General features: G+C 46.9%; 2 protein-coding genes and 1 long non-coding RNA gene across 3 annotated transcripts in view; 2 read left to right on the forward strand and 1 right to left on the reverse strand.

The window, feature by feature from the left end:
• LOC145514482 (uncharacterized) overlaps positions 1–13,918 on the forward strand; it is a 30,140-nt gene that overhangs the window by 5,084 nt on the left and 11,138 nt on the right. The window lies entirely within an intron of this gene.
• LOC145514463 (olfactory receptor 6Z7-like) lies at positions 5,084–6,977 on the forward strand. Its single transcript, XM_081512308.1, has one exon. The coding sequence runs from the start codon at positions 5,723–5,725 to the stop codon at positions 6,659–6,661; it is 939 nt and encodes a 312-aa protein (XP_081368434.1). The 5' UTR covers positions 5,084–5,722; the 3' UTR covers positions 6,662–6,977.
• Positions 12,606–13,445, reverse strand: LOC145512358 (olfactory receptor 6Z7-like). The gene has a single exon (XM_081506103.1). It carries the CDS (start codon positions 13,443–13,445, stop codon positions 12,606–12,608), a length of 840 nt encoding a protein of 279 aa, XP_081362229.1.

The following is a 13,918-nucleotide window of genomic DNA, read 5'->3' on the forward strand; positions in this document are numbered from 1 at the left end:
CCCTAGGGTCTTAAGAGTCAGACATGAGAGGCGGACATGACTTAGTGACTAAACCACTACCACCACCAATGTCACTGAACGGTATGCTGATAACCTGGCTAAAATGGTAAATTTTGTTAGGCATACTTTGCCAATTGAAATCCTATTAAGAGAAGAAAAGGGATGATTGGGGTCAGTGATAAAAGAGGCTAGTGGTAGCTTTCCCAAATACTTCAGCCTCAAAGGATGACTCAGAGGACGTCCCTGTGCTCCAGTGGTTGGGAACCCGCTTTCACTGCAGAGACTGCAGGTTCAGCCCCGGGTCGGGAAGCTGAGATCCTGCATGCCGCGTAGTGTGGCCAGACCGAAGCAAAGAGAACAAGCCAAGAAGCGAAGACTCCTATTTCTCAGGAGGAAGGGAAACAGGGGAGAGTATCCCAGGGCGATGGGTCAGAATAAGCCAGGATAACAGCTGTGAAAGGAAACCAGGTGTTCGAGGCCCGGGGAGGCGTCCAAGGCTGTGGGAAGAGACTCATTTAGCTATGAGGACTTATGCAGGGTCACAGCTTGGGTACATATAATGTAAGCTAAAATATCATGCTGAGAAGGTCTAAGTTCATACAGAAGACAAAGAGGAGACTGCTTAAAAGAATCTGACATGTGACCTACTCTGTGCCTGCCTTACATACAAAGTGTCTCTTGACTTGGCTGAGTGAAGGTAGTCTTAGGAGTCTTTCTCAACCTTCAATTCAGTTACTACATTTTTTTTTTTAAATCTGCTATAGTGTTTTTTTAAGCGTTAGTCTCTCAGTCATGTCTGACTCTTTGTGACGCCAAAGACTAGCCCACCAGGCTCCTCTGTCCATGGAATTCTCCAGACAAGAATACTGGAGTGGGTTGCCATTTCCTTCTCCAGGGGATCCTCCCGTCCCGGGGATCAAACCTGGTTCTCCTGCATTGGCAGGCAGATTCTTTACCTTCTGAGCCACCAAGGAAGCCAGAATTCTCCTATAAGTCCCCACATCTAGCCAAGTCTCCTTCCTCTCCACTTTGCCAATTTCTGGTCCTCATCTAGATCCATGTCCACCTCTACTACAGACCTTGGACAGAAGTGAAATCTGTTGGTTTTTGTGTTCCCAGCATACAGATCATGTTCTAGCACACAGTAGGCTATCAATGAGTGCTTACTGATATGGCTTAAAGATGGATTGCAAATTAGGGGTGCTTTTGCCTGCTTATCTCAAGTCCAATTGAAATTTAGAGGAAAAAAAAAAAACTTTCCCATCAGTTCTGTAATTCCACAGAGATCAGGGGAGGGAGGTGTCAGAGAGCCTCGGCTTTGGTTTAAGATGTTTTCCCTGCTGGTTGGCACGGAGGACAAAGGCACCCTGGCAGTGTCCAGACACACGCACTTTGGAGGATGTGGTGGGTTACGGTGTGCGGTGGCTCTGCTGCGAACTCCCGCTCTGGACCAAGGTCAGCTCCCCCCACATTGGCAGGAATTCAAGGAGATGCCCTTGTCTTCCGATCGCTGAACTCTCTGGCCCCTTCCTGAAAATTCTGTCCCCAGTTGGATGCTCTGGCCATCTCGTCACTGACCAGAGATATCAAGAAGGAAGGAGACTTAACTGTGTCCATTCTGATAGACTCATCTTACTCGAGATTTTCAGGTAAGGATACTGGGTATTTCCTTTGCTGGGGAACAAAGTGAAGGAAATGTAAAGATGGTAAGACAGGAAATGGTACATACAGACAACTACTCTGTGTCAGGTGCTTTGCTGAGTGGTTCCCCGTAATATCTCCATAAATTCTCTAAATAATCCTATGATATGCTCATAAAGAAGAATTAAAGAGACTCTTGATGAGGGTGAAAGAGGAGAGTGAAAAAGCTGGCTTAAAGCTCAATATTCAAAAAACTAAGATCATGGCATCCAGTCCCATCACTTCATTGCAAGTATATGGGGGAAAAGTGGAAATGGTGATAGACTATTTTCTTGGGCTCCAAAATCACAGTGGATTGGGACCACAGGAGAGTCTAGAGGAATAATCTTTGGCTTCAGGATTAGAGAGACCCAGGTGTGGCCCTGAGCAAGTCTCTTCACCTCTCCAAGCTTTAGTTCCTTGTCTGCAGAATGCAGCGCATAACACCTCACTCACAGAATGATCGCAGCCTGTGTTGATGAAATAACATATATCTATTGAAATTGTTAGTTAATAGTCATCAATTATTATTCACAAGCTGGAATCAAGATTGCTGGGAGAAATACCAATAACCTCAGATATGCAGATGACACCACCCTTATGGCAGAAAGTGAAGAAGAACTAAAGAGCCTCTTGATGAAAGTGAAAGAGGAGAGTGAAAAAGTTGGCTTAAAGCTCATCATTCTAGATGGGGAAACAGTGGAAACAGTGGCTGACTTTATTTTGAGGGGCTCCAAAATCACTGCTGATGGTGATTGCAGCCATGAAATTAAAAGACGCTTACTCCTTGGAAGGAAGGTTATGACCAACCTAGATAGCATATTTAAAAGCAGAGACATTACTTTGCCAACAAAGGTCCGTCTAGTCAAGGCTATTGTTTTTCCAGTGGTCATGTATGGATGTGAGAGTTGGACTGTGAAGAAAGCTGAGCACCGAAGAATTGATGCTTTTGAACTGTGGTGTTGGAGATGACTCTTGAGAGTCCCTTGGACTGCAAGGAGGTCCAACCAGTCCATCCTAAAGGAAATCAGTCCTGGGTGTTCATTGGAAGGACTGATGCTGAAGCTGAAACTCTAATACTTTGGCCACCTGATGCAGAGAGCTGACTCATTTGAAAAGACCCTGATACTGGGAAAGATTGGGGGCAGGAGGAGAAGGGGACGACAAAGGATGAGATGGTTGGATGGCATCACCAACTCGATGGACATGGGTTTGAGTAAACTCCGGGAGTTGGTGATGGACAGGGAGGCTTGGTGTGCTGCGGTTCATGGGGTCGCAAAGAGTCGGACAGGACTGAGCGACTGAACTGAACTGAACTGAATTATTATTCATTGATTATTATTATTTTTATTCATTTATTCATTCAATTATTATTCATTAATAATAATTAATGAGAGATGATACCTATATTTGGATGGCATGCTATTTGTTTAGTTTTAATTATTTTTTTGGCCACACTGTATGTGGGATTTTAGTTCCCTGACCAGGGATCAAAGCCACACCCCCTGGCGGTGGAAGCATGGATGGAGTCCTAACCACGGGACCACCAAGAAAGCCCCTGGCGCACTATTTAATATTAACAGATGACACTGGCTGTGTGCCCTGTGTCAGAAACTTGATACATGGCAACTCTGTGAGTACTCGGTAAGTACTAAAATTATCCCCAAGTTGCATACAGGGAAACTGAGGTTCTACAAGAAGCTGTAGCTCGTCTGAATCTCCCCACTATTCAGTCACTGTCGTTCAGTCGCTAAGTCGTGTCCAACTCTTTGCAACCCCAGGGACACAGCTATTTGGTGGAAGATTGAATGTTCAGATCCAGGTCTGTCTGACTTTTATTTGATGATGGAGATATTAGATCATCTGAGATGAAGCTAATTACATGTATCTTCTTTTTTTCACTTGAAAGTCTATTGAAGGTAGGACAGGTTGGGTAACTTGCCCAAGTTTAGCCAATAAGGGATAATTAGACAGAAAACTGGGCTTCCCTGGTGGCTCAGTGGTGAAGAATCCGCCTGCAGTGCAGGAGACATGGGTTCGAACCCTGGGTCGGAAAGATCCCCTGGAGAAGGAAAGGGCAATCCACTCCAGTATTCTGGGAAATCCCATGGACAGAGGAGCCTGGCGGGTGTCGTCCATGGGGTCACAAAGAGTTGGACTCGACTGAGCAACTAACACACACACACAGCGATACGCAGATAGAAAGCTCCTACTAGACAGGCCACGCCTGCTTATCGTCACACCCGCTCTATACTGGGCAGAGTGCGTGTTGATGCTCCCGAAATGTTTATGGAGTGAAATCAGCAGACAAGGCAGGAATTCTGACTGCAGCTGTGTATCCTTCCACCCACACTACGTCAGCTCCCTTCCAAATCAGCAACCACCAGAAACTGGAGACAGTCACCAAGGCCGAGATCAGGTGCTCCCAGCCAACACTCCCACCCTGGGTTCCTGCACCTCCTAGAAAATGTGATGCCCTTAAATCCAACTTTGACCTGTCACAATTCAATAAACATGCCCTGAGCACCTATAATGTACCGGCAACGTGCTGTTTTGCTAGGTCTTCAGGGTAGAGTTCTGAGTAAGATAGACCTAGCTCCTTCCCCCAGGTTTACAACCCAGTTGGAGAGACACTGAATAACTGAACAAACATACAAGTAATTTAAAATGATAACAGTTGGCTTGTAATACACAGATAGAAAACAAAGCCACACGGTTTGATAGAGAATTTTTTAACGAAGGCTTATCTGAAGACAAGACATTGAAAAATTATGCCAAAGATATCTAGGATTCCCAGAAATGGGAAAAGCAAGAAGGGGGAGAAAATGTTCCAGACAAAAGGGACATGTGGGAATTCTTTAAGGCTGGCAGGACCTTGCCACATTTGAGGAAATGGAAGCGTCCCTGTAGGGCTTTGATAGATGGAAGGAGAGGAACCACGACGTGAGTTAAAACTGATGCAGCCACTGGGAAAACAGTATGGTGGTTCCTTACAAAACTAAAATGGAGCTACATATGGCCCAGCAATGCCACCCCTGGGCACATACCCAGAGAAAACCAGAATTCAAAGTGTGCATGCACCCCTCAATGTCTCCTGGGCACATACCCAGAGAAAAACAGAATTCAAAGTATGCATGCACCCCTCAATGCTCATCGTAGCACTATTTGCAACAGGCACTACATGGAAGCATCACAAGTGTCCATCGACAGAGGAACGGAGAAAGGAGATGTGACGCATATACACAGATGGAATAGTGCTTGGTCATAAAAAGGGATGAAATAGGGCCCTTTGTAGAGACATGGCTGAACCTAGAGACTGTTACACAGAGTGAAGTAAGTCAGAGAGAGAACAACGAATATCGTATACTAACATATGTACGTGGAATATAGGGAAATGGTACAGATGATCTTATTTGCAAAGCAGAAACAGAGACAGACATCGAGGAAAAACGTATGGGCACCGAAGGGGAATGGGGAGTGGTGGGGTGGGAGGAGCTGGGAGACTGGGGTTGACACGCATCCACAGTTGATACTGTGTGTAAAATAGAGAAGTAATGAGGACCGACTGCAGAGCTCAGGGACCCCTGCTCAGTGCTCTCTGCTGACCTGACTGGGAAGGAAGTCCAGACGGGAGGGAGGATCTCTATGCACAAGGCTGATTCGTTTGGTTGTACAGTAGAAACTAACACAGCTTTGTAAGGCAACTCTACTTCAATAAAAATTAATTTTGAAAAAGCCCTCTGCCCGCCTCCAAAAAAGCCCTGAAGCAGCTGGCAAAGTTTGGTGAGCAACATGAGGTTTATTCTAAGAATAATGGGGGAAAGATTAAAATCTTTGAGCAGAGGAGTGACCCTGTAGGATCGTGTTTTTCAAAGGCTCCATTAGCTACTTTGTGGAGGATTGTAGCAGCAAGAATGGAATCAGGGAGGCCAGAGAAGAGGGTGTCTCCTTTACTCAAGTGACTTGATGGCTGGGATCTGGGGTGAGGCAAGGGGTACAGAGACAGGTTTGTGAACTACTTTGCAGTGTGTTTTGTGCTGAGATGGAGAGGTCCCTGGAGTTGGGCAACATGACGAGGGTCCAGGAATTCGTCTTGCTGGGCTTGTCCACGACCCCAGAAACAAGGGAAGTCCTGTTTGTCGTCTTCCTGACCCTCTACCTGCTGACCCTCCTGGAGAACGCCCTCATCGTCTTCCTCGTCTGCAGCCATGCAGAGCTCCACAGGCCCATGTACTTCTTCCTGGGCAACCTGAGCTGCCTGGAGATGTGCTACGTGTCCGTGACCATGCCCAGCCTGCTCGCAGGGCTGCGGACGGGACCCTGCCACGTGCCCTTCCCAGCCTGCATGACCCAGCTCTTCTTCTTCATTGTCCTCATCTGCACAGAGTGCACCCTCCTGGCCTCCATGGCCTGTGACCGCTACGTGGCCGTCTGCCTCCCACTGCACTACCCGCTGCTCATGCGGCCCCAGGTCTGCCGGGGCTTGGCCGGGACTTCGTGGGTTGGTGGGCTGCTGGTCTCAGTGGTCAAGACCGCGTGCATCGCCAGCCTGTCCTACTGCGGCCCCAACATTCTCAACCACTTCTTCTGTGACGTCTCCCCCCTGCTCAACCTGTCCTGCACCCACGTGGCCCTGACCGAGCTGGTGGACTTCCTCTCCGCCATCGGCATCCTCTGGGGCTCCCTCCTGGTGGCCATAGCCTCCTATGTGGCCATTGCCAGGGCCGTGCTCCGCATGCCATCAGCAGCTGCCCGGCGCAAGGCCTTCTCCACCTGCGCCTCCCACCTGATGGTGGTGGGCATCTTCTACTCGGCCACTATCTTCATCTACGCCCGCCCCAGCCGCATGGAAGCCATGGACCTCAACAAGGTGCTGTCGGTCATATACACAGCAGTCACGCCCGTGTGCAATCCAGTCATCTACTGCCTGCGGAACAGGGAGGTCCAGGCTGCTTTCCGTAGAACTCTACGTGGGTCCTGAGGCTGACCAGCTAAGGGCCTGGTGGAGAACCCAAGTTGTCAATACTTGATATTCACACAGCATACACATCATCCTTTGAAAATGTATGACTCAGTGGCTATTTAGCAAATTCACAACGTTGTGCAACCAGTACCGTGATCTGATTCCAGGACATTTTCATCACCACCAAGATGAATGGGTAAAGAAGATGTGGTACAGATATAAAATGGACTATTACTCAGCCATGAAAAGGAACGAAATCAGATCATTTGTCATGATCTGGATGAACCGAGAGTCTGTCATACAGAGTGAAGTAAATCAGAAAAAGAAAAACAAATGTTGTATATTAATGCATACATATGGAATCTAGAAAAATGGCACAGATGAACCTATTTCCAGAGGAGAAATAGAGATGCAGATGTAGAGAATGGACTTGTGGGCACAGAGGGGCAGAGGGGGGGTGGGATGAATGAGACAGTAGCATTGACATATATACACTATCCCGAGTAGAACAGATGGCTGCTGGGAATGTGCGGTAGAGCAGAGGGGGTTCAGCTCGGTGCTCTGTGGGGAATGTGCGGTAGAGCAGAGGGGGTTCAGCTCGGTGCTCTGTGATGACCTGGTGGAGTGGGATGTGGGGTGACAAATTCAAGAAGGAGTGGATATATGTATACATATGGCTTATTCACACTGCTGTACAGCAGAAACCAGCACAGCATTGTAAAGCAATTATACTCCAAGTTTTTAAAATAGAAATCTGTACATACCAGAAGTCACTCCCAATCCTCTATCCCACCCCTCAGCCCTAAGAAACCATTCATCTTTCTCTCTGTATGGATTTGCCTGATTAGACATTTTACATAATTGAAATCAGATAATATGTGGACTTTTAAATGTGGCTTCTTTCATTTAGCATAATATTTTCAAGGTTTGTGCATATTACACCATGCTTCAGTACTTTATTCCTTTTTATGGTTGCATAATATTCCATTATATTTAGTTTGCCCATTCCTCAGTTGAAAGACACTTGAGTTGTTTTCACTTTTTAGCTGTTAGGGATAGTGCTGCTGTAAACGTTTTTATACCACCTTTTCTGAGGAAACACATTTTCTTTTCTCTTGGGTATATGCCTAGGAGTGGAATTGCTGGGTTATACACTAATGCTAGGGGCTTTCCAGGTGGTGCTAGTGGTAAAGAACCTGCTTGCCAATGCAGGAAACATAAAAGACATGGGTTCAATCCCTGGGTCAGGAAGATCCCCTGGAGGGGGAAGTGGCAACCTACTCCAGCATTCTTGCCTGGGAAATCCCACGGACAGAGGAGCCTGGTGGGCTACAGTCTATAGGATCACAAAGATTCGGACACAAATGAAGCGACTTAGCACGCAGCACACATGCTAATGCTATATTTAACTTTTTAAAGAACTGTCAAGCTCTTTCAAAGTGACCAATATTCTAGTTTCAAAATATATGTATGTCAGGGTAAGCAGGGCAATTATCAATGGCAATTTATAGATGAGATCATGCAAATGACAAATGAATCTAATAAATCTCTTTAATACTCCGGGAAAATGCTAGCTATGATGTTTTACCGTCACTGTATCAGATCAGGAAAGATTCAAGAGACTGTTAACACCTAAAGCTGAGCTGAGGCTGGGGTGTCCCTGGTGGCTCAGACGGTAAAGGATCTGCCTACAGTGCAAGAGACTTGGGTTTGATCTCTGGGTCGGAAAGATCCCCTGGAGAAGGGAATGGCAATCCAATCCAGTGTTTTTTTTTTTCACATTTTTCAAAAGACTTTATTAAGAAACAGGAAAAAAAAAAAAAAAGATATAAAGTACACAATCAAAGGAATGCAAGAGTTTACAACATAGCTTCTTCAGGCCAGTGGCAACTAAGAAATATTTGCTGGGCCAACACCAAGGGTACAGAGGCCCCAATTCCATTTTCAATCCCATTTCTCTTGGCTGCTAACCCAACCAGTTCAAAACTTCCTCCAAAGAGAAATCAGATTGCCTTCCAAAACCTCCCCAAACTACTTCCCAATTGCCTTTACGGACCTTCTCTGCCTGGTCCCAGACTCCTCCCCTAGGCTTCGGGTGAGGTCAGCCAGACCCTGCTGAGCCTTCTCCACTCTACCAGTCACTCTGTGGTCCCCAAATCTATTTCTGTTCCCATCCGGATTCATTTAACTAAACTACATTCATGAACAAGTTGGGCTGGCTTGTTCTGTTGCCTTTGGTCAAGTTACCTATTTTTCTAAGCCTACATCTGAACTTGACCTTTCTCCTGTTGGGAACAACTTCTTGAGCAGTGTCTCTGACAGCTCCCTGCCCGTTAGTCCAAGGCTACTTTCTCCCCCAGACAGAACTCTGCACCCCTGTCCAACCTCCACTTAACTTCCAGGTGGCTCTAGTTATCAGCTAACCCATCTGGGTAGTGGTTTAGTTGTTAAGTTGTGTCTTGACTCTTGAAGCCTCATGGACTGTAGCCCACCAGGCTCCTCTGTCCATGGGGTTCTCCGGGCAAGAATACTGGAGTGGGTTGCCGCCAATCCAGTATTCTTACTTGGAGAATTCCATGAACAGAGAAACTTGGGGTCCATGGGGGGTCGCAAAGATTCAGACACGACTGAGTAACTAACAGCTGAGGTGGCTTTGAAATGCAGTAATTCTCTCTCATAAACTGGTTGAGGCATAAATTGCTGAAACCTTCTTGGAGAACAAACTGGTATTTGAATTTTGCCTACACTTTGACGCAGAATCTCCACTTCTGCAGATTTCTCACAGGAAGATTAAAGCACTGATCTATAAAAATACAAGTATGAGAATGATTACGGTAGCATTCCAGATTACAGTGTCAGGGATTAAGTGATTTGGTCTGGACTGGCCACTCACATGAACCCACCCAGGCAGAAAGAGGCTGGAGAACAGGGGGCTGGAAACGTTGGCAAACAGAATCCGAGGATAGCTCAAGATCCAGAGCATGAAGATAAGACGGTGATAGCCGTATCAAGGTGCACGTGAATTCAAAATCTGACAAATATTAGCAAATTGCTTTCCAGAAACACAGCCTCAATCTACATGCCCACAGCAGTCTGGGAGGGAAACTGCCGCCACGTCCAACCAACATTGCGTTTTCTCAGAGGATGTCCTTTTAATGTGCTGTGAGCATATTGCTGCTGCTAAGTCGCTTCAGTCGTGTCCGACTTTGTGCGACCCCATAGATGGCAGCCCGCTAGGCTCCCCCACCCCTGGGATTCTCCAGGCAAGAACACTGGAGTGGGTTGCCATTTCCTTCTCCAATGCATGAAAGTGAAAAGTGAAAGTGAAGTCACTCAGTCGTGTCCGACTCTTTGCGACCCCATGGACTGCAGCCTACCAGGCTCCTCCATCCATGGGATTTTCCAGTACTCTTGCCTGGATATATGGTGGTATTAATACTTTGGGTTTCATTATTTTAGTAGAGGTGGAGGTGGAACATTATTCCTTAGTTTATTGGCCATTTTCTATTGCCTTTTGGGAGATGAACTATTGGGCTTCCCTGTTAGCTCAGCTGGTAAAGAATCCACCTGCAATGTGGGATACCTGGGTGTAATCCCTGGGTTAGGAAGATCCCTTGGAGAAGGGAACAGCTACCCACTCCAGTATTCTGGCCTGGAGAATTCTATGGACGGAAGAGTCTGGCAGGCTATAATCCATGTGGTCACAAAGAGTCAGACACAACCAAGCGACTTTCACTCACTTTTTCACTGGGTTATTTGTCTGTGCACAAATAGTTTAGAATGGGTGACATTGTAGGTCAACTTTTCAAAAAAATTTTATTTTGTGGCTGCATCAAGTCTTAGTTGCAGCATGTGGGATGTAGTTCCCTGACCAGGGTTTGAACCCACGCCCCTTACGTTGGGAGTGTTGAGTCTCAGCCACTGGACTACCAGAGAAGTCCCTATAATAAGTCAATTTTGCCCATATCTTCTACTTTCTTCTCCAGGATAAAGTCCCAGAGTAGAATTAATGAATGCAAGGCCATCCAGACTCTCAAGACTTTTTGTTATTTATTAGTAAACTGCCCTTCTAGAACATACTGACATTAATTCTCACAAACTACACTAGAACATGGTCATATCTCTTGAAGCATTGTCAACATGAATTTTTATTACTTAAGATAAAAATATGCTAGTATGATGAGTAGGTCATTCTACAGAAGGTCATTCTTGGAATTTCTGTTTTCTCTTATAATATGCTTATTTTTTTCAATTATACAGGTAATCCTAGATAATTGCAAAATATTCAAATGAATAAAATAGAAAACACAAATCCCCTGAGGTCTCACGCCTAAAACAGCCAATAATTCTTTGATATACATCTTTTCATGTTCCTTTCTAGATTTCCTCTGAGTTCCTGCGTGTGTGCTCAGCTGTGTGTGTCTCTGCGACCCCATGGACTGGAGCCCTCCAGGCTCCTCTGTCCATGGGATTTCCCAGGCAGGAAAACTGGAGTGGGTTGCCAGTTCCTTCTGCAGGGGATCTTCCCAATCCAGGGACTGAACCCAGGTCTCTTGTGTCTTCTGCATTGGTAGGCAGGTTCTTTACCACTGAGCCAACTGAGAAACCCTTTTTTTAGACATTATTGTTTTGTTCAGTTGCTAAGTTGTATCCGACTCTTTGTGACCCCATGGACTGCTGCACACCAGGTTTCCCTGTCCTTCACCATCTCCCAAAGTTTGCTCAAACTCATGTCTACTGAGTCAATGATGCCATTCAGCCATCTCACCCTCTGCCACCCCCTTCTCCTGCCCTCAATCTTGCCCAGCATCAGGGTCTTTTCCAGTGAGTCAGCTGTTCGAATCAGATGGCCAAAGTATTGGAGCTTCAGCTTCAGCATCAGTCCTTCCAATGAATATTCAGGGTTGATTTCCTTTAGGATGGACTGGTTGGACCTCCTTGCTGTCCAAGGGACTCTCAAGAGTCTCCTCCAGCACCACAGTTCAAAAGCATCAATTCTTTGGCACTCAGCCTTCTTTATGATCCAACTTTCTAGGCATATATTAAATAACTACTACAATCAGTCTATTTATTATTATTGTTTTACAAATCTTTGACATACTTTTATACTGCTTCTTTCATGTTAAACTCAACAATATACCATCTCTCCATGACAGTATCTGGCTTAATCTCTTTAATGAATGCATGTGATTTCACACTATGTATATAATGTAATGGGCTTCCCTGGTAGCTCAGCTGGTAAAGAATCTGCCTGCAATGCAGGAGACCCCAGTTTGATTCCTGGGTCAGGAAGATCCCCTGGAGAAGGGATAGGCTACCCACTCCAGTGTTCGTGGGCTTCCCTAGTGACTCGGATGGTGAAGAATCCGCCTGCAATGCGGGAGACCTGGGTTCAATCCCTAGATTGGGAAAATCCCCTGGAGGCATGGCAACCCACTACAGTATTCCTGCCTGAAGAATCCCTGTGGACAGAGGAGCCTGGCGGGCTACAGTGCATGGGGTTGCAAAGAGTCGGACATGACTGAGTGACTAAACACAGCACAGCATATAATGTAACATTTAAATAATTTCATGTTGGTGGACATTTGAATTATTTGCAAAAATTTTCAGTAAAATAATGTTTATTCCAAATTTCACAATGTTATGATAAAAACTTGTACTTAAGTTTAAATATTACATAATCTTTTTTCAGTGGGCAAGGAGTAAATTTCCATTTCTTGGATTACTGGAGGATGCACATTTTTGGGGTGGGTTATCAGCCACCTGCATGTTCCCTTCAAGAATCTTGTTGTTCATGACGATTTTCATCTTCTTTTTCTCTGGAGTCTTCATATGTTTCTCCTTCCTTTAAAGAATCCTTTGTACACTATATTGCAAATACTTCCCTCTAGGTCTCTGTTTGGCTTTGGAAGTTGCATGTGTGTGTGTGTGTGTGTGTGTTTTGGCCATGAAAGTTTTAAAATCAGGAGCGAGAAATGCCAGTTCTCACTGAGGAGACCTTGCAGGGGTGGAGGGTTTGCCTCAGGGCCGCCTGGACCTCCCTGTTCTGCAGGCAGTAGACCACCGGGCCGCAGGCGGGCATGACCACCGTGTAGATGACAGACAGCAGCTTGTAGAGGTCCGTGGACTCAACGCGGCTGGGGCGGGGATACATGAAGAGGGCCGCCAAGTGGAAGATGCCCACCACCACCAGGTGGGAGGCGCAGGTGGAGAAGGCCTCGCGCCGGGCGGCGGCCAAAGGCACGCGGAGCACCGTCACCCCGATGGCCGAGTAGGAGGCCAGGGCGACCAGCAGCGTCCCGCAGAAGACGCCGATGGCCGAGAGGAAGTCCACCAGCTCGGTCAGGGCCACGTGGGTGCAGGACAGGTTGAGCAGGGGGGAGACGTCACAGAAGAAGTGGTTGAGAATGTTGGGGCCGCAGTAGGACAGGCTGGCGATGCACGCGGTCTTGACCACTGAGACCAGCAGCCCACCAACCCACGAAGTCCCGGCCAAGCCCCGGCAGACCTGGGGCCGCATGAGCAGCGGGTAGTGCAGTGGGAGGCAGACGGCCACGTAGCGGTCACAGGCCATGGAGGCCAGGAGGGTGCACTCTGTGCAGATGAGGACGATGAAGAAGAAGAGCTGGGTCATGCAGGCTGGGAAGGGCACGTGGCAGGGTCCCGTCCGCAGCCCTGCGAGCAGGCTGGGCATGGTCACCGACACGTAGCACATCTCCAGGCAGCTCAGGTTGCCCAGGAAGAAGTACATGGGCCTGTGGAGCTCTGCGTGGCTGCAGACGAGGAACCGCTGCCCCTGCATTGGAAGCACGGAGTGTCAACCACCCTTGGACACCGAAGAAGTCCTACCTCATGTTTGTTTTCCAGCATCCATTTAATAGACTAGTTTGTAACTAGGTAAAATCCAAATCTTTCACACTTCCTTTAAAGAAAAAAAGTATTGGCGTATAGTTGATTTAAAATGCTGTGGTAGTTACAGGTGTGGAGTGAAGTGCGTCAGTTTTTCAGACATGCTTTCATTCATTTTCAGGCTCTTTTCTCGTATCGGTCACCACAGAACGCTGAGGAGAGGGCCCTGTGCTCTGTGGTAGGTCCTTGCTGCTCATCTGTCTTCTATATAGTGGTGTGTGTGTGTTAATCCCACGATCCTGATTGATCCCTGCCCTTCCCACACTGTTCTTGACAGAGACAGTGCCCAGGCTGTCCACGTGGGCAGGGACCACAAGAGCGGCAACCCCAGTGCCTCTGAAATACACACGCTACTTTCAGCTTCTG

Source organism: Giraffa tippelskirchi, chromosome 7 (assembly GCF_054371585.1).
Source record: "Giraffa tippelskirchi isolate mGirTip1 chromosome 7, T2T-mGirTip1v1.2.pri, whole genome shotgun sequence".
Classification (NCBI taxonomy): Eukaryota; Metazoa; Chordata; class Mammalia; order Artiodactyla; family Giraffidae; genus Giraffa; species Giraffa tippelskirchi.